At 36.7% G+C, this 23,559-nt stretch overlaps 1 protein-coding gene across 1 annotated transcript in view; it reads left to right on the plus strand.

Annotated features, from left to right (window-relative positions):
- Positions 1-19,909, plus strand: part of LOC128666893 (cytochrome P450 2G1) — a 52,641-nt gene extending 32,732 nt beyond the window's left edge. The window contains exons 7-9 of the mRNA XM_053721705.1: positions 6,263-6,450; positions 17,724-17,865; positions 18,840-19,909. Of these exons, the coding sequence (XP_053577680.1) occupies positions 6,263-6,450; positions 17,724-17,865; positions 18,840-19,024 (515 nt within the window). The 3' untranslated portion in view covers positions 19,025-19,909. The remainder of the gene's footprint in view (positions 1-6,262; positions 6,451-17,723; positions 17,866-18,839) is intronic.
- Positions 19,910-23,559: the final 3,650 nt, after the last annotated feature.

Here is a 23,559-nt window from a genome sequence, read left to right on the forward strand (position 1 = left end):
ACAAACAGGGGTGCACTGTAATAAACTAGCTCCACCCCCTTTCAACAATATGATAGCACCTACTCGATGCAGTGTGCAGCTCCGGAGTAAATTATCTTTACCTGCATTGCTCCCAAATGAGACTTGGGAATTATTTCAGATGATTTAAAATTTGGTAGACAATGCAGTAGTTCAGCCATTAAAGCCAGTCAAATACTTGGTTGCATTGGGAGAGGAATTAGCAGTAGAAATAGTAAGATTTGTATGGCTCTTTACAGATCACTAGTTATGACTTATCTGGATTATTGTGTACAGTTCTGGAGACCATGGGGCCTATCTATCAAGCTCCGAATGGAGCTTGACGGGCGGTGTTTCTAGCGAGTCTTCAGACTTGCCGTAAACACAAGTTATGGAGCAGCGGTCACAAAGACTGCTGCTCCATAACCCTGTCTGTCTGCTCTGAGCAGACGGACAGGAATTGCTGGAATTCAACCCGATCGAGTACGATCGGGTGTATTGACACCCCCTGCTGGTGGCCCATTGGCTCTTGTGAGCTGCTGGTGCAATGCTGAATACGGAGAACGTATTGCTCTCTGCATTCAGCGATGTCTTGCGGACCTGATCCGCACTGTCGGATCAGGTGCGCAAGACATTTGTTAAATAGGCCTCCATATCTCCTGAAGGATATAAATACACTAGAAAATGTCTAAAGGAAGGCTATTAAAATGGTACATGGTTCTAAATATAAAACATTCAAAGAAAGACTCTATAATATAAATATGTATAGTTTAGAGGAGAGACAGGAAAGAAGTGACATGATAGAAACCTTCAAATATATGATGGAACTTAATAAAGTTGAAACGGAAAGCATTTTCCACAAAAAAACAAATACCAAAACAAGGGGTCACAAACTAAAGTTAGAGGGTAGCAGATTAAGGAGAAATTTAAAGGGACAATTTACCCCCCTCCAAAAAAAAAATATCCCCTTTAAATTGTTCCCAATTTCCCTGTTGGAGTGTAATTAAATTGTTTACAAGTAACTCCTTTACTTTATTTTGGCATTTGAAATAGCTGATTAAGCCTGTGATATTCCCCACCTATAGTAAAAGTTTCTAAACTGGAGTAGGCTATTGAATAGCCTAAGTAAACACAGCCAGCAGAATAAATTACACTCCCAGTGGGGTGCAGGATAGTTAATTTATAACATTTAAATGTTCCATTGTTCTCTCTAAGTTTTAAGCTTTGGTTTTCCAGACAAATATAAGATAAAGAAGCAAGTGTGTTATAAGTGATAACATAATGATTTTACCTGGAACTCAACTAATTATAATAGGCTGTGGTTTAAAAGCATAAAACCCAGCTACTTCATATACACAAATAAACCTGAAAATGCAATTTCTCATACATTTTATTCTCTGCAGCTGGTAGTCATTGAAAATACATTAATATAAAAATAATTTTACAGTGTACTGTCACTTTAAGGAAGCATTTCTTTTTGCAGAAATGGTGGTAGATTCATGGAATAAAATTATAATTAATGTGGTAAACACAGGGACTGTAAAAAAAAAAAAAAAAATTAAAAAATGCATGGGATATGCATAAGGGTATCTAAGAAAAAAAGTAACATTTAATATGAGTAGAACTTGGCCTTTTTTGATTTTTATCTACAATCCAATTCTATGTCTAACTAATATAATTTCAGGCTTGACAAAAGGAAAGTGGGAACATTGAAAATGGCAACATTTTATAGCTTATAAAGCTAATTATCCCAATAGGTCAGTGGTCTCAAAGTACCAGCCCTGAGGCAATAAGCAGCCCTAACCACTTAAAGGGACAGTATACACTCATTTTCATATAACTGCATGTAAAAGACACTACTATAAAGAATAAGATGCACAGATACTGATATAAAAATCCAGTATAAAACTGTTTAAAAACGTACTTAGAAGCTGTCAGTTTGGCTCTGTTGATAAGGCAGCTGGAAAGCCCACTGCAAGTGGCAAATAAGACCCTCCACCCCTCCCCCTTCTTTTGCATATGAAAAGACCCTTTACACAAACAGGAGCAAGCTGGAGAAGGTAGCTGACGGTATTCACATAAAAGTTTGGGGCTTGGTTAGGAGTCTGAAAATCAGAGCAATGTTATTTAAAAATAAGCAAAACTATACATTTATTTTAAAAAAAAAACCTTTATGGGCTATATAAATAGATCATCTACAAAACATTTATGCAAAGAAAAAATGAGTGTATAATGTCCCTTTAAGGACAAGGCCATTTTTCAATTTCTTTCCCTTAAGGACCAGGGCTATTTTTACATTTCTGCGGTGTTTGTGTTTAGCTGTAATTTTCCTCTTACTCATTTACTGTACCCACACATATTATATACTGTTTTTCTCGCCATTAAATGGACTTTCTAAAGATACCATTATTTTCCCCAAATATCTTATAATTTACTATAAAAAGAATTATAAAATATGATGAAAAAAACACTTTTTCTAACTTTGACCCCCAAAATCTGTTACACATCTACAACCACCAAAAAACACCCATGCTAAATAGTTTCTAATTTTTGTCCTGAGTTTAGAAATACCCAATTTTTACATGTTCTTTGCTTTTTTTGCAAGTTATAGGGCTATAAATACAAGTAGCACTTTGCTATTTCCAAACCACTTTTTTTTTTTAAATTAGCGCTAGTTACATTGGGACACTGATATCTTTCAGGAATCCCTGAATATCCCTTGACATGTACATATTTTTTTTTAGAAGACATCCCAAAGTATTGATCTAGACCCATTTTGGTATATTTCATGCCACCATTTCACCGCCAAATGCGATCAAATAAAAAAAATTGTTCACTTTTTTACTAACTTTTTCACAAACTTCAGGTTTCTGAAATTATTTACAAACAGCTTGTGCAATTATGGCACACATGGTTATAAATGCTTCTCTGGGATCCCCTTTGTTCAGAAACATCAGACATATATATGGCTTTGGCATTGAGTTTTGGTAATTAGAAGGCCGCTAATTGCCGCTGAGCACCACACTTGTATTATGCCCAGCAGTGAAGGGGTTAATTAGGTAGCTTGTAGGGTCAATTTTAGCTTTAGTGTAGAGATCAGCCTCCCACCTGACACATCCCACCCCCTGATCCCTCCCTGACCCCTCTCAAACAGCTCTCTTCCCTCCCCCACCTCACAATTGTCACCACCATCTTAAGTACTGGCAGAAAGTCTGCCAGTATAAAAATAAAGGTGTTTTTTTTTTATTATTATTATTTTTTTAATATATTTAATATTAAGTGTAGGATCCCCCAATGGTACGTCACTGGTCCTTAAGGGCATAACGACCAGTGTTGTACAGGGTACGACGCTGGTCGTTAAGGGGTTAAAGATAGTTTGATCTGTCCCTCCCTTGTTTATAAGTTAAATCATTAATTTGGGCCGTTCATTTTTTTTTAAGGGTGCTAATAAGTGTAACTAGCATGCATGCATGCATTGTACAGTGTAGAATCCCACCATGCACTGCATGGATAAATGCAAATTTTTACGCTATTATACAGTTTTAGAATAATCACTGCACTCACAAGATAAACATGGGCAACTGTGTATGCCTTGGCTACAACTCCCACCATGCACTACTACTTAGGTAAATGTCCCTTCCAGTTCCTGGTTTATCCAGTTCAAGAACATTCACTCTGTTCAAGCAGCCCCTCGTGGAAGAAGGGCACTTGGCCAATGGACCCCAGATACACTGAGCTTGATACCCCTGCAATAGACACTCTAATACACAATAATAATAACAAGAGAATCAATCCTTACAAAGGCAATAACACCAGCAAACAATGTAAATAGCAAGTACACTTGAGAGAATAGACTGTAGTAACTCTAATAAAGTCATCAAAAAATATATATTTATTGTATACTAAACAGAAGTCTCCAGTTCATAAAGCGTCCTGAATAAATCCTTTATAATTTGGAGAGCAGTTGTTTACCACAGCGATTTGGTTCTTGTTGAGTAATATCATTACCGCTTTGCCTTCCAAGAGTTTGGCTGTCTGCCCTAGGTGGTGTCTTCTTTTTGTTTTTATTGTTACGGTTCTTGTTAAATTAAAATAATGTAACAAGACAAAATGAGAAAGCTCTTCTCTGATTCAAGGATTTTAAAACTCACTGAAAAAGACACATAACAAAATGCACTTATATAAATTGTAAATAAAAAGCTTAGTCACTGGGTTCTCCACTCCATACAAGTCCTGTGCCTTCACATGATCCCTGGCTATATAGATGGTGAGGTTCTCTGTTCAGAGTTCTGAACCCTTTTACTTTCAAAAAACATTACAAGATGCTTTCTAAAGGACAGATTATGAGTAAATCTTAATGTGCGCCCTTAAAAGGGGCAAATTTGCCAGATTATCAGCACATGATAAATGACCAGCCATTACAAGTGGCTGGTTAATGTAACCGCAAGCTCGCATTTTCACTTTCCATTAAACGCAATTTAAGTGGAGGTCAGACCTCTGGTGAAAAAGAAAAAGTTAACTCAATTGCCCCCAAAATAAAGAGGACAGTACATTAAGATCTAAAATAAATATGAAGTTTTTTTTTTCTTAAACAGCACAAAGCAGTTATAAGGGGATAAAGTTAGGGGATGTGGGGTGTTTGAAAAAAAACAAAAAACGGCACCTACAGTGCCTTTACATGGAGGTCAATGGGGGACTGTGTTTTCACTATAAATATATATGTATATGCTTATATACATATATATTTATGTGTTTATATATACACATATAAACACATAAATATATATGTATATATTCATATACATATATAGTTACTTATTGCTGCACAATTTGACCCCTGCACTGCGCTATGTGGTTTCCTGTGGCTGCCGGCATGAAAACGAGGCTCTCATTGGAGAGTATAGAAGCGTGCTCTCATGAGCGCTTGGCTTTCGGCAAATTTACGTGCGTTGGTTTAATTGAGTCGAGTGCAAATACCGCACTCGCGTAAGTGCAATATTGGGCTCCACTCGTAATCTGGCCCTAAGTATGGTAGTCAGAGATTTTACCTTACTTTTTCTGTAGCCCCAACACACACAGGGAAGCAATATCGCAACCATGCTAACTTACGCGCACAAACAGAAATTGCGTTAAAAGTATTAGCGTGGCTTCAGACCTAGCATAAAGTGTAAGGGTTAAAAAAAATGTTCAGAGAACACATTGCAAACTAATTAAAATAAACTCTTACACACATATATACACATTCTGCTAACAAAAAACAATGTTTTACAAGGGTTAAAAGAGATATGGTATATGAACAGGTATTTGACTGGAAAGGGCTATTATATTATATATATATATATATATATATATATATATATATATATATATATATATATATATATATATATAAAATGTGTGTGTGTGTGTATGTATGTATATATATATATATATATATATATATATATATATATATATATATATATAAAAATACTTATTTATACATGTATGTATATATACACACATATATATAAATATATATATTTTTTATGCAATATATATACACACACACATACATACATACACATCTTTGGACATGTACTGTATATGTATGTATCTCTATGTTATAGCCTTTTACCTGCCCTTTTTTTTTTTTTTAACACCTGAGATGCCATATCTTTGAGCCTTTATAACTTTTGTGTGCAATTATTTTTATTAGATAGTGTTACTATTACTAGGTTACCTTCTCTGCTGTGACCAATTAGAGACAGTTATAAATAGGTCACTAGAGTGTGCAGCCAATGGCTGTGTGGAATATACCAGTGTTCTGCACTTTCATTTCTAACAGGAACTAAAAAGCTCACTAATTCAAAATGGAATTACAGGAAAGGGGGCAACATAAATAATGAAATTATATCACATAATTAACAAGTGCATAATAAAATGTCAGTAAAATAACACTTACTTTGAAGTTCAGCAGATTTTTTTTTCTGGCAAATTTAGTTGTTTTTTCCCCCATTTGCCAGCCTCCTGTACCATGTGATAGTCATCAGCCAATCGCATGCTAGCATATGCATACACTATATACTCCTGCATATGCTCAATAAGAGTTAGTGTCTCAGAAACTGTATAACACAACTGAGCACAATTTCATAATTTAAGGGAATTGGAAAGATTTGTTTTTAAAAATTGCATGGTCTATCTTAATCATGAAAGTTCTGCTCACATCATCTACAAACCATCTTCAGTTAACCTCTCCCTATTTTTTCCACTGGGTAAAATACAGCAAAGTTACAAGAGGAGATTGACCAGGTGATTGGACACAATCGTGAGCCATTGGTGGAAGACAGGAATAATATGCCCTACATGAATGCGGTTATCCATGAAATTCAGAGATATAGTGATGTTTTTCCAATGGGCTTAATTCGCTCTACTACAAGAGACATATTTTACCATGGATATCACATTCCAAAGGTATATGCGGGTATATAAAGAAGTTAAAGTCTACACCAGAATTTTTATTGATTAAAAAGATACATAATCCCTTTATTACCCATTCCCCAGTTTTGCATAACCAACACAGTTATAATTATACACTTTTTACCTCTGTAATTACCTTGTATCTAAGCCTCTGCAGACTGCAGTTCTTTTGACAGACTTGCATTTTAGTCAATCAGTGCTGACACATAAATAACTCCATGGGAGTGAGCACAGTATTAGCTATATGAAACACGGAAACTAGCGCTGTCTAGCTGTGAATAACTTTGAAAATGCTCTGAGATAAGAAGAGGCCTTCAAAGGCTTAGAAATTGGCATATGAGCCTACCTAGGTTTAGCTTTCAACAAAGAATACCAAGAGTGCAAAGCAAATTTGATGATAAAAGTACATAGGATAGTTGATTAAAATTACATGCCCTATCTGAATCATGAAAGTTAAATTTTGACTAGATTGTCCCTTTAAAGGAGCAAACAACCCATATTTTTTATTTTTCTTCCATGATTCAGATAGAGCATGTGATTTTAAACAACTTTCCTATTTTCTTCTATTATGTAATTTGTATTGTTCTATTGGTATCCTTAGTTGAAGAGGAACTGCTGATTGGTGTCTGCACACATGTCTCATGTTATTGGCTCACCAATGTGTTCAGCTAGTTCCCGGTAGTGTATTGCTGCTTCTTCAACAAAGGATGCAAAGAAAATGAAGTAACTAAGATAATTTGTAAAGTTGTTTAAAATTCTATTCTCTGTCTGAATCATGACATAAACAATGTGGGTTTCATGTCCCTTTAAGATTTCCTAACCTAAATTCTTCTAGCACATTAATCTACCATTCAATTTTGTATTTATTTTTTTTGCCTTGAAAAGTAGCAATATGAAAAACTAATATCTGAGTCTACAATAAAATCTACAGGGCCGGATTTATAATAAGGCAGAGTGGGCATATGCCTACAGAGGGGCGCCTGTCTCTGCCTATTATAAATACCGGTCATGTAGATTTTATTGTAGACTCAGATATTAGTTTTTCATATTGTTACTTTTCAAGGCAAAACAATAAATACAAAATTGATTAATTAATTAAGGTCGCAGGCACATAAGTAAATGATGACCGGGGAAAGCTGGGTGATTTTGGTGCCCACAGGCTGCTAGGCTGTAAATCCGTCTCTCAAACTATAACATTCATTTTGAATAAAATGTGAGCTTGGCTATAAAATCTGTGTGTACAATTAACAGCGAGGGTTGCAATGTTTTATAAGGTTAATATTTTATTTTATTAAATATCACACTTTTTAGCACTTTTCTACTTCTCCTTAATTAGTGTAATATGTGTATTTACATATAGTAGAGGCTGAATAAATAAGTGAGTAGTCACAGCTAAAAAATAGATGCTGTGAAAAAGAATGACAAGGCAGCACTCAAATTGCATAAATAACAAGTGGTTTATTTGGTAAACCTACATATGTCAAAGACAAAATTCCCCAAACCCTTAATTACAATAAAAGGAGTGACTAATAAACCCAGGCCTGGTTAGTACTTTATCTGACACACTACCGTAAAACTGCGGTTATTACAAGTGATTGTTCGAAGTATATAACATATTTTAACTATGCACTGTTACAAACAAACAATGTGTGAAAGATAAACTGTTGCAACAAAATTCAAAAGAGACACAGATTAACAAATGTCCGTTTTAACAGAGCACTTAGTGTGAATCACACGCTCTGTAAATGAAATGTGTTACAAAGAAGCAGTTCCAGCGTTACTGATTGGAAAACCAACTGTTATAGATTTACTGAACAAACAGTCTCACCACATTCGCGGTACAAAGTTCCTGTATTCGCTCCAACACTAGCTTTTATAATTACCACTTGATCACTCCAAACTATGCATATTTCTCATGCCGGATCCTGGTAATTCTCCAAACAAAGTGATTTGTGTTAAGGCTCCATTACGGTTTTAATGCCTCCTTGTATTTACAAAACCGGAACTTCTATTCAAGACTGCTGCGTGCTTGTCAGTTGTTAGAACCACATCATAGTAACTCGGTATGCTTTAAACCAGCTGCCAGGGACTTGGCACTCCACTTCAAACAGTTGCCGCTTCACAAAACGTCAGGCATGACGCGTTTCGCCCCTCCCCTTAGTGGGATGACTTTAGGGCTTCATCGGATGCTTGTCTGTAGTGAAAACACCCCTTTTATAGCACAATAGCTAATTTAAATATTTAATTGATGACAGTTTTAGCACCATATTGCAACCTCATATTCAAAGATAAACAAAAACTTTTAATTGCACAAACATTATATTTGTTAAATAATTACATGTTATGCAACATATATTTGGGTTTTTCTTTTCCATTCTGGGATGGCAAAATCAAAACTACACAATTTATCTACCATTGCAATTTTTACATCTCAAAACTTTTTCTTATCTTTTAGGCTAAACTAATGACTATTATATACACAACTGAAATAATGTAAGTATAGAGATACCAAAAGGTTCTTTAACATTTGTCCCCTACTAGGGAAAGTTCTACAGAAAGCATGAGAAATCTATTTTTTCATTAAGGCCATTTGGAGCCAGAGTATTTAATCGATAAATCCATCGGGATTCATTCCTTAATAGCATATTATCAACATCACCACCACGGCGGTGCTGTTTTATGTGCTGAATGCCAGTTACTTTCATAATAGTAAAATCAGAATTATGATATAATTCAAAGTGTCTGGCCACTGGGCTATCCTGCTCTTTGTTCTTAATGTCCTCCCTATGCTCTCTGACTCGATCTTTCAGATCACGCTTAGTTTTCCCTATGTAAAATAGGGGGCATGAGCAGTGCAAGAGGTAAATGACACCTGTAGTGTTGCAGGTTATCCATTGTTTTATATTGTATTGTCTACCTGTTAGAGTTTCAAATTTACATGTTTTTTGTATAAACCTGCAGTACACACAATGCCCACAAGGGCTACAGCCTTGCCATTTGCCTCTTGTGCTTAACCAATTGGTTTTCGGTTCTCTTGTGTATTCACTTCTAACAAGCTTATCCTTAAGACTGTCAGCTCTGCGTGCTGTCAACAAAGGGAAGTCTCCTACATAGTCTTTTAGTTCAGTATCAATAGTCAACATGTGCCAATATTTATTCATTATGTCTCTAAGTTTGCCCCAGTGTGCGTTGTACTTAGTTATGAGGCGTACCTTATCACCATTCCTTTTAACTGCATTATGTTTATAGAGCAAATCATTTCTTGTGCTGTTCCTAGCCCTTGTCCAGGCCCTTTTAACCTGTCTCTTAGAATATCCTCTTTCAAGGAACCTAGACGACATGTCTTTGGCCTGTGATTCAAACTCCTCTAAGTCGGAACAATTCCTTCTCAACCGAAGGAATTGGCCAACTGGAATGCCAGTTTTTAGGCATTCAGGATGGTGGCTAGTAGCATGTAAAAGGCTATTAGTGGCCGTTGATTTGCGATGGACCCTAGTGGTTAGATGTCTACCTTCTTTCCTAATTGATAGATCTAAGAAAGTTGCTTCATCTTTACTCATTTCACATGTAAGAAAGATGTTGTACCCATTGTCAGAGTTCAAAATACTCAAGAAATTTTCTAACAACTCTTTGCTGCCCCGCCACAGGAGTAGAATATCGTCCACATAGCGGAGCCAGAGTGCCACATGTGCCTCCACTAGGGATTCAAAACACGAAAAAACCTCTCGTGCCTCCCATAAGCCTAGGTGTAAACAGGCATATGTGGGGGCACATGTGGCACCCATGGCCGTGCCTTGGAGCTGTCTATAATATCTTCCATCAAATTGGAATATATTATTGTTCAAAATGAGTTGTAACAAAGAGATTACAAAATCAGTATGTTTTTGAAAATCATGCCCTCTTTGTTCAAGAAAATATCTGGTCGCTCTGATTCCCACATTATGGGAGATCGAGGAGTATAACGACTCGACATCAAGGGTCACTAACCATGTGTCTTCATCAACGTCAATGCCATCTAATTTCCTAAGGACATCCGAAGTATCCTGGACATAGGAGGGCAATGAACTCAGGAAGGGTCTCATAAAGTAGTCTATATATCTACTCGCTCCTTACATAGGCCCCCCTATGCCCGAGATAATTGGTCGTCCCGGCGGTTTGCTCATGCTTTTATGCAGCTTGGGGATGCAGTAAAAGGTTGGCACAATTGGAAACTTTTTGAACATGAATGCATGTTCTTTGGTTGTTATTAGCCCCTCTCTCAAAGCATCATTGAGAATAAACAAAAGCTCATTACAAGATGTATCAAATGCAGTTCTGTTAGTCAATTCATACTGTGTAGTATTAGATAATTGCCTCTGGATTTCTGTCACATAGTCATGATCATTCATGACCACCAAATTACCACCCTTGTCGGATGATTTAAAAATGAGTCCCTTACTATTGAGTAATTCTTTGAGAGACCTTCTCTCATCTAAACTCAAATTATCCTGAACAACTTCACATCCTTGTAGATCCCCAATCTCTCTTTCAACGCATCTTACAAAGTTTTGAATCTCTGGAGCTGTTGAGAGTGGGGGCATGTATTTTGAAGTCGGTCTAAAATTGGATTTTTTAGGGTGTTGAGTAATATCAACATCCTCATTTTGCTCCTCTAAGAGTGACAGTAAATCATCCAGGGCAGGTTTGTCACTTCTGTCCCGAGGCACATCCGGACCCATTTTTCTATTCATCTCTTTTTTAAGTACCAACTTCCTGGCAAATAAGTTTAGGTCTTTTATGAATTCAAATTTATCCAGATGTGCCGATGGACAGAACGACAAACCTTTACTTAGCAGTGACATTTGTGTGAGGGAAAGGGGGACGGAAGATAAGTTCACAACCCTGAGGGTGTCAACACCCCCAGATCCGTGTGAGCCAAGAATAGAGGTTATACCCTCTGATTCCTGGTTAACATCCGTGTACCTCTGTTGTTCTTGTACCTCCCACCACCTCTTCTCCTGTTTGAAGAGCGTCCACCTCCCTCTCTTTCTCCTGCCCCCTCCTTGTTTTCCGCCTAAAGGGGGCAGGTCTGAAGAAGAGCCTGCCACAATTTCATTTTGCTCATTATCTGAGTTGTCAGTCCCTGAGTCATATGAAAACCTGCTGTTATTACTGTTTCTGTAGATATAGATCTTGTTTTTCCTTTCATCATCCTGATCTCTCATTAATTTTTTCCTCTTTCTAAATTTCACTTCATTTTGTAATTTATCTAGATTCCTTTGAATCTCTTTATTTAGTTTTTCGAAAGCTGGATCTACAGAAAAAATATTTACAGCTATATATGCCTTTTCTACTTCAATCTTACTTTCTTCTAACTTAATTTTATCCTCTGATATCATTAATTCCATCAGTTCAATTGTACATTTAGTTAGAATTGCATTCCATTTTGCAACAAATTCATTATCAGCATTTGGTCCTCTTAAACTAATGCCAGGGTCCAGTTTAATCCTTAGACCTCTTGGTATTAGTTTTTCTCTAACATAGTTCTCAAGGCTAGCAATCTCCCATTTAAGTTTCAATTCTTTAATAGCTTTAGCTTTATATAGTTTAAACGCTGTAAACACATCCTCACTTTTTTCATCAATGTTTTCCTCATCAATGATAATTGTGGCTTTAAAAACTTCACTCACATCACTTTGCCATCTGTCATCAGTAATTTTAAATGCCATTTTTCCACCCCAGAATGAAAAACAACAGCGTTCTTGACAATATGGAGGATACCAAATAATAAATGAACTCCACTCGGTTCGTAATCAAAGATAGGTGCTCAACTGAAACAGCATTAAATTAGCTGCATATGTCCAAATTACTAATTATTGAAATGTGTGCACTCTATCTAGATCACAAACAAAAACAATTTTGGTGCTAGCAGTCATAATGCAATAGTAAATGAATAAATAAGAGAGTAGTCACAGCTAAAAAATAGATGCTGTGAAAAAGAATGACAAGGCAGCACTCAAATTGCATAAATAACAAGTGGTTTATTTGGTAAACCTACATATGTCAAAGACAAAATTCCCAAAACCCTTAATTACAATAAAAGGAGTGACTAATAAACCCAGGCCTGGTTAGTACTTTATCTGACACACTACCGTAAAACTGCGGTTATTACAAGTGATTGTTCGAAGTATATAACATATTTTAACTATGCAATGTTATATTGTTTGTTTGTAACAGTGCATAGTTAAAATATGTTATATACTTCGAACAATCACTTGTAATAACCGCAGTTTTACGGTAGTGTGTCAGATAAAGTACTAACCAGGCCTGGGTTTATTAGTCACTCCTTTTATTGTAATTAAGGGTTTTGGGAATTTTGTCTTTGACATATGTAGGTTTACCAAATAAACCACTTGTTATTTATGCAATTTGAGTGCTGCCTTGTCATTCTTTTTCACAGCATCTATTTTTTAGCTGTGACTACTCTCTTATTTATTCATTTACTATTGCATTATGACTGCTAGCACCAAAATTGTTTTTGTTTGTGATCTAGATAGAGTGCACACATTTCAATAATTAGTAATATAGTAGAGGCTATTCCAGTCACAATAGTCATGTTTCATTTTTAAGCAGAGTTACCTAGATTACGAGTTTTACGTTGCGGTTTTAACGCAGAAAAAAGGCAATTTCAGCGTAAAAACCGTAAAACACAGCCATTACGAGTCGTATCGGTATAGCTATATCGCAAATATTTTAGCCTCTAATGCAACATCAATCCTGCACTCAAAAAAAATGACGTTTTTGCGTAGGATTTCCATAGCACCGGTATTACAGGTTGTGCGGTTAGGCTAAAATGCTTGCGTTACAGCCTATACCGACACAATCTGTTCTGCTATCAGAGACCAGTAGTTATGAGTTTTGCGCAACAAAACTGTTACACAAAGCTCATGATTAAAATGTTACAAAGTACACTAACACCCATAAACTACCTATTAACCCCTAAACCGCCACCCTCCCACATCGCAAACACTATAATAAAGTTATTAACACTTTGGGGCCTATTTATCAAGCCGTCCACCGCAAATTCCCTGGAATTCCGCAGCATAAATGTGGCGAGCTTGATTCGCCTTATTTATCAAACCCTACAGACCGGCAAAAGTAGAATTTTGTGACATAACATACAATCCGCCTATCTCAGTCCGACACAGATCGATGCTTACGTCACTACAGATGTTCCGAATGCAAATTCGGCACTATCTGACTACTTTTGCTAGTTAACAAATATCTACCAGGTACGCTTTGCCACTATTCCGGCCCAGCGTACCTGGTTTTCAATCCGCCCGATATCACATTGATTCCTATGGGACAATAAAAGTTATGTTTACACCTAACATCCTAACATAAACCCCGAGTCTAAACACCCCTAATCTGCCGCCCCTTACACCGCCGCCACCTACATTATGTTATTAACCCCTAATCTGCCGCCCCAACACCGCCGCCACCTACATTATACTTATTAACCCCTAATCTGCTGCCCCGACCCCGCCGCCACCTACATTATACTTATTAACCCCTAATCTGCCACCCCCTACATCGCCGCAACCTACATTATACTTATTAACTTCTAATCTGATGCCCCGACACTGCCGCCACCTACATTATACTTATTAACCCCTAATCTACCGCCCCGCTACCGCCGCCACCTACATAAAGTTATTAACCCCTATCCTGTCGCTCCCGGAGCCCACCGCAACTAAATAAAGTTATTAACCCCTAAACCTAACAACCCGCTAACTTTATATTAAATATTAACTCATCCCTATCTTATAATCAATTTAAACTTACCTTTAAAATGAAATTAAACTATAATAATTAACCTACCCTAACTATTATATTAAAATTACATTAAACTATATTAAACTAATAATTAATTTACCCTAACTATTAGACTAAATTACATTAAACTACAAATTAAATTAACTATATTATATATTTAAAAACCTAACCCTACTCAAATAATTTAAATCTACACTAAAAAATTACTAACTTACAAAAAACTAACAACTAAGTTACACAAAAAAAAATAAACACTAAGTTACAAAAAATAAAAAAGAAATTATCAAAGATTTAAACTAATAACACCTAATCTAAGGGCCCTATGAAAATAAAAAAGCCCCCCCAAAATTAAAAAAAAAAAACCCTAGCTTACAATAAATTACAAATAGCCCTTAAAAGGGCATTTTGCAGGGCATTGCCCCAAAGAAATCAGCTGTTTTACCTATAAATAAAAAATAGAAACACCGTCCAAACAGTAAAACCCACCACACACACAACCAACCCCCCAAATAAAAACCTAACTAAAAAAACCTAAGCTCCCCATTGCCCTGAAAAGGGCATTTGGATGGGCATTGCCATTAAAAGGGCATTTAGCTCTATTGCAGCCCAAACCCTAATCAAAACTAAAACCCACCCAATACACCCTTAAAAAATCCTAACACTAACACCTGAAGATTCACTTACAGTTTTGAAGATCCGACATCCATTCTCCAAATAGCCGGGAGAAGTCCTCATCGAAGCCAGCAGAAGTCTTCATCCAAGCTGCCGAAGTCTTCATCCAAGCGGCCGAAGTCTTCATCCAAGCCCACAGAAGTCTTCACCCAGACGGCATCTTCTATCTTCATCCATCCGGATGATGTCATTTAAAGGAACATTCATAGTTCAAGAAGACGTCGATGGAAAAGGATGCTCCGCGTCAGATGTCTGGAAGATGGAGCCGCTCTACGCCGATGGATAAAGATAGAAGATGCCGTCTGGGTGAAGACTTCTGCGGGCTTGGATGAAGACTTCGGCGGCTTGGATGAAGACTTCTGCCGGCTTCGATGAGGACTTCTCCCGGCTTCTTGGAGGATGGATGTCAGATCTTCAAAACTGTAAGTTGATCTTCAGGGGTTAGTGTTAGGATTTTTTAAGGGTTTATTGGGTGGGTTTTATTTTTAGATTAGGGTTTGGGCAGCAATAGAGCTAAATTCCCTTTTAAGTGCAATGTCCATTTAAATGCCCTATTCAGGGCAATGGGGAGCTTACGTTTTTTAGTTAGGTTTTTATTTAGGGGGTTGGTTGTGTGGGTGGTGGATTTTACTGTTGGGGGGTGTTTGTATTTTATTTTTTTTTACAGGTAAAAGAGCTGATTTCTTTGGGGCAATGCCCCGCAAAAGGCCCTTTTAAGGGCTATTTGTAGTCTATTGTAGGTTAGGGATTTTTTATTTTGGGGGGGATTTTTTATTTTCATAGGGCCCTTAGATTAGGTGTAATTAGTTTAAATCTTTGATAATTTCTTTTTTATTTTTTGTAACTTAGTGTTTATTTTTTTTGTGTAATTTAGTGTTTGTTATTTTTTATAACATAGTTGTTAGTTTTTTGTAACTTAGTAATTTTTTCGTGTAGATTTAAATTATTTGAGTAGGGTTAGGTTTCTAAATATATAATATAGTTAATTTAATTTGTAGTTTAATGTAATTTTATTATAAAAGTTAGGGTAGATTAATTATTAATTTAATATATTTTAATGTAATTTTAGTCTAATAGTTAGGGTAGGTTAATTAATAGCTAAATATAGTTTAATGTAAGTGTAGTATAACAGTTAGGATAGGTAAATTAATAGTATAATGTAATTTTATTATAAAAGTTAGGGTAGATTAATTATTAATTTAATGTAATTTAATATAATTTTAAAGGTAAGTTTAAATTGATTATAAGATAGGGATGAGTTAATATTTAATATAAAGTTAGTGGGTTGTTAGGTTTAGGGGTTAATAGGTTAATTTAGTTTATGGCGATGTGGGGGGCTGGCGGTTTAGGGGTTAATAACTTTATTTAGTTGCGGTGGGCTCCAGGAGCGGCAGGATAGGGGTTAATAACAATGTAGGTCGCGGCGGTATAGGGGGTGACAGATTAGAGGTTAAGAACATAATGTAGGTGGCGGTGGGCTCCGGGAGCAGTGGGATAGGGGTTGATAAGTTTATTTAGTTGCGGCGGGGTCAAGGAGCAGCTGTATAGGGGTTATACAGTTTAGTATAGTGGCAGTGTTTAGTGACAGTATACAAATAAAGCTGGGAAAAAGCAGAAGAGCAGCGAGATCGATGACTGTCAGTTAACAACAGTCCGCTGCTCATCGTCCCGTACTTGGTGCGCGGCTTTTTGACAGCTTCTTTGTTAACTATGGAGAACGTATTCAGGTTTGCGGCAGCGATGTTAGGCGATGTCCGGCGAGCGTATTGGTGCCGTCGAATGCAAGTAAGTTGACGGCTTGATAAATAGGCCTCTTAATCTGCTGCTCCCGACATCGCCGCCACTAATAAAAGTTATTACCCCTATTCAGAAGCTCCCCGACATCGCCACCACTAAATAAAGTTATTAACCCCTAAACCTCTGGCCTCCCACTTCACCGCCACTAAATAAACTTATTAACCCCTAAATCGCCAGCCCCCACATTGCAAAAAACTAAATTAAACTATTACCCCTAAACTTAACAACCCCCTAACTTTAAATTAAAATTAGAATGTCCCTATCTTAAAATAAATAAAAACTTACTTGTGAAATAAAAAAAAAACTATAAATTAACCTAACAACTATTATAAAATTTAAATAACTACCAATTAAATTACACATTAAAAAAACCTAACACTACTAAAAACAATTAAATCTATTTTATTACAAAAAATAAAAAATACTAAATTACAAAAAAATAACTAACACTAATTGCAAAAAATAACAAACAAAATTATCCAAAATAAAAACAATTACACATAATCTAATAGCCCTATAAAAATAAAAAAGCCCCCCAAAATACAAAAATCTAGCCTACAATAAACTAGCAATAGTCCTTAAAATGGCCTTTGTAGGGCATTGCCCTAAAAAAAATCAGCTCTTTTCCCTGTAAACCCCAACCGCCACCTAACCAACCCACCAAAATAAAAAAACTAACAAAAACCTAAGCTACCCATTGGAAAATGGGGAAAGCGTGCACATCAAAAAATGGGGAAAGCGTGCACATCAAAAAATGGGGAAAGCGTGCACATCAAAAAATGGGGAAAGCGTGCACATCAAAGCAGCCCTTGGATTGTGTGCGGTATGGAGCTCATAGCCACCATATTGCATGCACAAGGCGGCTTTACAAAAGCTTGTAATGTCAACGCTATGGAAGGCGAAATAACGTTTCGCATCCTCTATAGCGCAAAACTTGTAATCTAGGTGTAAGAAAATTACTGATTTAATTTGTTTCTTTATAGGGTACTGATGTGTTACCAGTGTTAACTACGGCACTAAAGGATCCGTCCCAGTTTAAAACTCCCTCAGAAATCAACATTGACCATTTTTTGGATGAAAGTGGCCAATTTAAGAAAAATAATGGTTTCATGGTATTTGGTGCAGGTAGGTCTGAAAGCTATACGTAAGAATTAGTACATTGATTAGCACTGTAAGTGACATTCGGTTATATAGACTCCGTATCCAATTAGCTCCCTATTTTCTGTCTTATTATGTCACCTTGCAGTGGAAGGGACAGACTCCCATAATCAAAACGGATAATCTTCCTGTAGTCAATCTGAAGTAATTGATGATACCAGACTAGTCATCAGAAGCCATTTTGAAGTATGCCCACAGGCCAAAATATTTAAATTTGATAACTCTAGAGTCATTCATTGGCTGTTCATGCTTGTGATGTAATCAGTAAGGTAATCTGCTAATCATTCTGAAGTCATCACACCAGAATTGTTTTATCTTAGCTGATGACTTTTACAAGCCTGATGATGTCTGAAGATATGCAAATGACTTATAAAGTAGTTTAATGATCATACTCCAGGGTGGTCTCTAAAGTAATCCTGTTTGTCTTGGGTCAATGCCCAATAGTTATTTTCTGTCTGTGTTATTGTGTCACCCTGCAGAGGAATGGACAGTCCCCATATCCCCTAGTTCTCTCTTATGTGTGTCACTTATTAAGAAGAAGAGGCAAATATTAATTTATTTTTTTGTGTCACCCTACAGGGGGAGGGACAGAATATTTTACTTATATCTCAGCCGTCCATGTAATTGTTTTACTTTGTAAGGAAGGAGACTCTGTTGCATACATTTGTCTGCTGCTCATTGTTACCCTAAAGAGAAACAGTCTTCATATAATATGTATGTCTCATGTCTATCAACCTGCTGGAGATAGATTCCATATGACATAGCTCCCTTCTCTTGGTATTACTAGGTAACCATGTAGGTGAATGACTATCTAGTACCTCTCTCTAGTATATGATATTGATTTAGTCTATATATAAAGAGCCAGATTATACATTCCATTGTAATGAAACTGAGATATATTACAGATGTCTAATAGCTTTTCTTTTCATGTAATATCACAGGAAAAAGAGGTTGCGCAGGAGAGAGCATGGTTCGAATGCAACTGTTTATTTTCTTTACAACGATTCTACAGAAATTTACCCTTAAAGCTACTGTTGATCCAAAGGATCTGGACATTAATCCAAAGGAAAGTGGCTTTGAGACTCTACCACCTGTCCACAAAGTCATCTTTATACCTCGAGAGTAATCTGTTGGGTTACTCTATACTACGTAACATATGTGTGATCCATGTTTTTGTCTGGAAACTGTAAAATTATTTGATATAACAGATTGAATTTATGGTTTTCCATTGGCTAGCTTAAATGTGGCAACTATTCCTGCTTACAGTTCTACATTCCACAATGTTGTTAAAACCCCAAATATGGGATATACAGTATATGCTGGAAAAAAAACACAGCTCAGACCAGCTTATTGTACGTAAAATAGATTTAAAGGATTAATGAGAAAACAGTGACACATTTGTATAAGCACATTCAAAAACAGGCTCAAATATACAGACCTTCACGTCCTCACATACAGGGCTCCATGTATTAACTGGCGTGCGGACAAGCTTCAGAAGTTGTCCACACACCTTCGCTATATACGGTCAGCGGATCTGTTCGCCCGCTGGGCCATATGCATCATTACACATTCTGATGAGTGTGTAATGCCCGCCCCTTCCCTTGCGCAAGAAGAGGGACTGTCAATCACAGAGAGTAAGCTCTCAGTAATTTCTCTTCGCAATCTCTCTTCTTACATTGCGGGAAGTAGGCTTGCAGGTGCTTTGCTGCTCCGTACCTGGAGCCCACAGTCTCATAAATATGTAGAGAGAGTTGTAAACTTAACTTTAAGCGATATTATCATATTTGCTTCATTCCCATAATATTCTTTGTTGAAGAGATACCTAGGTAGGCATCTGGAACACTACATGGCAGGAAATAGTGTTGCCATCTAGTGCTCTTTCAAATGGATAACATTCTTGCAAAAATGCTGCCAAAAAAGTGCTCCATAAATGAGCTTTTCAACAAAAGATATCAAGAGATTTAAGAAAAATTGATAATAGAAGTACATTAGAACGTTGTTTAAAATTGCATGCTCTGGGGGCTACTTATCAAGCCGTCTACTTTTCTGGCTTCGCCGGTCCAATACGTCCGCCTAAGCTCGCCTACCTTCGCCGCCGCGGACCTTGAATACGTTCGCCTAAGTTATCAAATAAAGCTGTCAAAAAGCCGCGGGGCGATGAGCAGCGGACTGTGACAGTTATCACTCATCCGATCTCGCTGCCCTTCGGCTTTTTCCCAGCTTTATTGCTAGCCTGTCACTAAGCACTCACACTAAACTACACTGTTCTACCCCCTATACCGGCGCCCCCGGAGGCCCCCGCAACTAAATAAAGTTACTAACCCCTAAACCGCCGCTCCTAGACCCCGCCGCAAGTCTTATAAATGTATTAACCCCTAAACCGCCGCTCCTAGACCCCGCCGCAAGTCTTATAAATGTATTAACCCCTAAACCGCCGCTCCCGGACACCGCTGCCACCTACATTATACCTAGTAACCCCTATCCTGCCCCCCCTACACCGTCGCCCTCTATTATAAAATTATTAACCCCTATCCTGCTGATCCCGCACCTCTCCGCAACTAAATAAATAGTTTAACCCCTAAACCGCCGCTCCATGAACCCGCCGCAACCTATAATAAATTTATTAACCCCTATCCTGCCCCCCACTACGCCGCCGCCACTGTAATAAAATGATTAACCCCTAAACCTAAGTCTAACCCTAACGCCCCCCTAACTTAAATATTAATTAAATAAATCTAAATAAATTAACTCTTATTAACTAAATGAATCCTATTTAAAACTAAATACTTACCTTTAAAATAAACCCTAATATAGCTACAATATAAATAATAATTATATTCTAGCTATCTTAGGATTTATATTTATTTTACAGGTACCTTTCAATTTATTTTAACCATGTACAATAGCTATTAAATAGTTATTAACTATTTAATAGCTTACCTAGCTAAAATAAAGAGAAATGTACCTGTGAAATAAATCCTAACCTAAGTTACAATTACACCTAACACTACACTATACTTTAATAAATTATTCCTATTTAAAAATAAATACTTACCTGTAAAATAAACCCTAAGATAGCTACAATATAATTAATAATTATATTATAGCTATCTTAGGATTTATATTTATTTTACAGGTAACTTTGTATTTATTTTAGCTAGTTAGAATAGTTATTAAATAGTTATTAACTATTTAATAACTACCTAGCTAAAAGAAATACAAAATTACCTGTAAAATAAATCCTAGCTTAAGTTACAATTAAACCTAATACTACACTATCATTACATTAATTAAATAAATTAACTACAAATAACTACAATGAAATACAATTACATAAACTAACTAAAGTACAAAAAATAAAAAAAGCTAAGTTACAAAAAATAAAAAATTAAGTTACAAACATGTTAAAAATATTACAATTTTAAGCTACTTACACCTAATCTAAGCCCCCTAATAAAATAACAAACCCCCCCAAAATAAAAAAAATCCCTACCCTATTCTAAATTACATAAATTTCAAAGCTCTTTTACCTTACCAGCCCTTAAAAGGGCCATTTGTGGGGGCATGCCCCAAAAAGTTCAGCTCTTTTGCCTGTAAAATAAAAATACAACCCCCCCCCCAACATTAAAACCCACCACCCACATACCCCTAATCTAACCCAAACCCCCCTTACAAAAACCTAACACTAATCCCCTGAAGATCATCCTACCTTGAGTCGTCTTCACTCAGCCGAGCCACCGATGGAACTGAAGAGGACATCCGGAGCGGAAGAAGTTAATCCTCCAAGCGGCGCTGAAGAAATCTTCCATCCGATGAAGTCATCATCCAGGCGGCGCTGAAGAAGTCTTCGATCCGGCCGATGTCATCTTCAAAGAGGCGCTGAAGAGGTCTTCTATCCGGGCGAAGTCATCTTCCAAGCCGGGTCTTCAATCTTCCTTCCGCCGACGCGGAACCACCTTCTTCACCGACGGACTACGACGAATGACGGCTCCTTTAAGGGACGTCATCCAAGATGGCGTCCCCTCAATTCCGATTGGCTGATAGGATTCTATCAGCCAATCGGAATTAAGGTAGGAAAATCTGATTGGCTGATGGAATCAGCCAATCAGATTGAGCTCGCATTCTATTGGCTGTTCCGATCAGCCAATAGAATGCGAGCTCAATCTGATTGGCTGATTGGATCAGCCAATCGGATTGAACTTGAATCTGATTGGCTGATTCCATCAGCCAATCAGATTTTCCTACCTTAATTCCGATTGGCTGATAGAATCCTATCAGCCAATCGGAATTGAGGGGACGCCATCTTGGATGACGTCCCTTAAAGGAGCCGTCATTCGTCGTAGTCCGTCGGTGAAGAAGGTGGTTCCGCGTCGGCGGAAGGAAGATTGAAGACCCGGCTTGGAAGATGACTTCGCCCGGATAGAAGACCTCTTCAGCGCCTCTTTGAAGATGACATCGGCCGGATCGAAGACTTCTTCAGCGCCGCCTGGATGATGACTTCATCGGATGGAAGATTTCTTCAGCGCCGCTTGGAGGATTAACTTCTTCCGCTCCGGATGTCCTCTTCAGTTCCATCGGTGGCTCGGCTGAGTGAAGACGACTCAAGGTAGGATGATCTTCAGGGGATTATTGTTAGGTTTTTGTAAGGGGGGTTTGGGTTAGATTAGGGGTATGTGGGTGGTGGGTTTTAATGTTGGGGGGGGGGTTGTATTTTTCTTTTACAGGCAAAAGAGCTGAACTTTTTGGGGCATGCCCCCACAAATGGCCCTTTTAAGGGCTGGTAAGGTAAAAGAGCTTTGAAATTTATGTAATTTAGAATAGGGTAGGGATTTTTTTTATTTTGGGGGGGTTTGTTATTTTATTAGGGGGCTTAGATTAGGTGTAAGTAGCTTAAAATTGTTGTAATATTTTTAACATGTTTGTAACTTAATTTTTTATTTTTTGTAACTTAGCTTTTTTTATTTTTTGTACTTTAGTTAGTTTATGTAATTGTATTTCATTGTAGTTCTTTGTAGGTAGTTTATTTAGTTAATTTAATGATAGTGTAGTATTAGGTTTAATTGTAACTTAAGTTAGGATTTATTTTACAGGTAATTTTGTATTTCTTTTAGCTAGGTAGTTATTAAATAGTTAATAACTATTTAATAACTATTCTAACTAGCTAAAATAAATACAAAGTTACCTGTAAAATAAATATAAATCCTAAGATAGCTATAATATAATTATTAATTACATTGTAGCTATCTTAGGGTTTATTTTACAGGTAAGTATTTATTTTTAAATAGGAATAATTTATTAAAGTATAGTGTAGTGTTAGGTGTAATTGTAACTTAGGTTAGGATTTATTTCACAGGTACATTTCTCTTTATTTTAGCTAGGTAAGCTATTAAATAGTTAATAACTATTTAATAGCTATTGTACATGGTTAAAATAAATTGAAAGGTACCTGTAAAATTAAAAAAAAATCCTAAGATAGCTAGAATATAATTATTATTTATATTGTAGCTATATTAGGGTTTATTTTAAAGGTAAGTATTTAGTTTTAAATAGGATTCATTTAGTTAATAAGAGTTAATTTATTTAGATTTATTTAATTAATATTTAAGTTAGGGGGCGTTAGGGTTAGGGTTAGGTTTAGGGGTTAATCATTTTATTACAGTG

Source organism: Bombina bombina, chromosome 7 (genome assembly GCF_027579735.1).
Source record: "Bombina bombina isolate aBomBom1 chromosome 7, aBomBom1.pri, whole genome shotgun sequence".
NCBI lineage: Eukaryota > Metazoa > Chordata > Amphibia > Anura > Bombinatoridae > Bombina > Bombina bombina.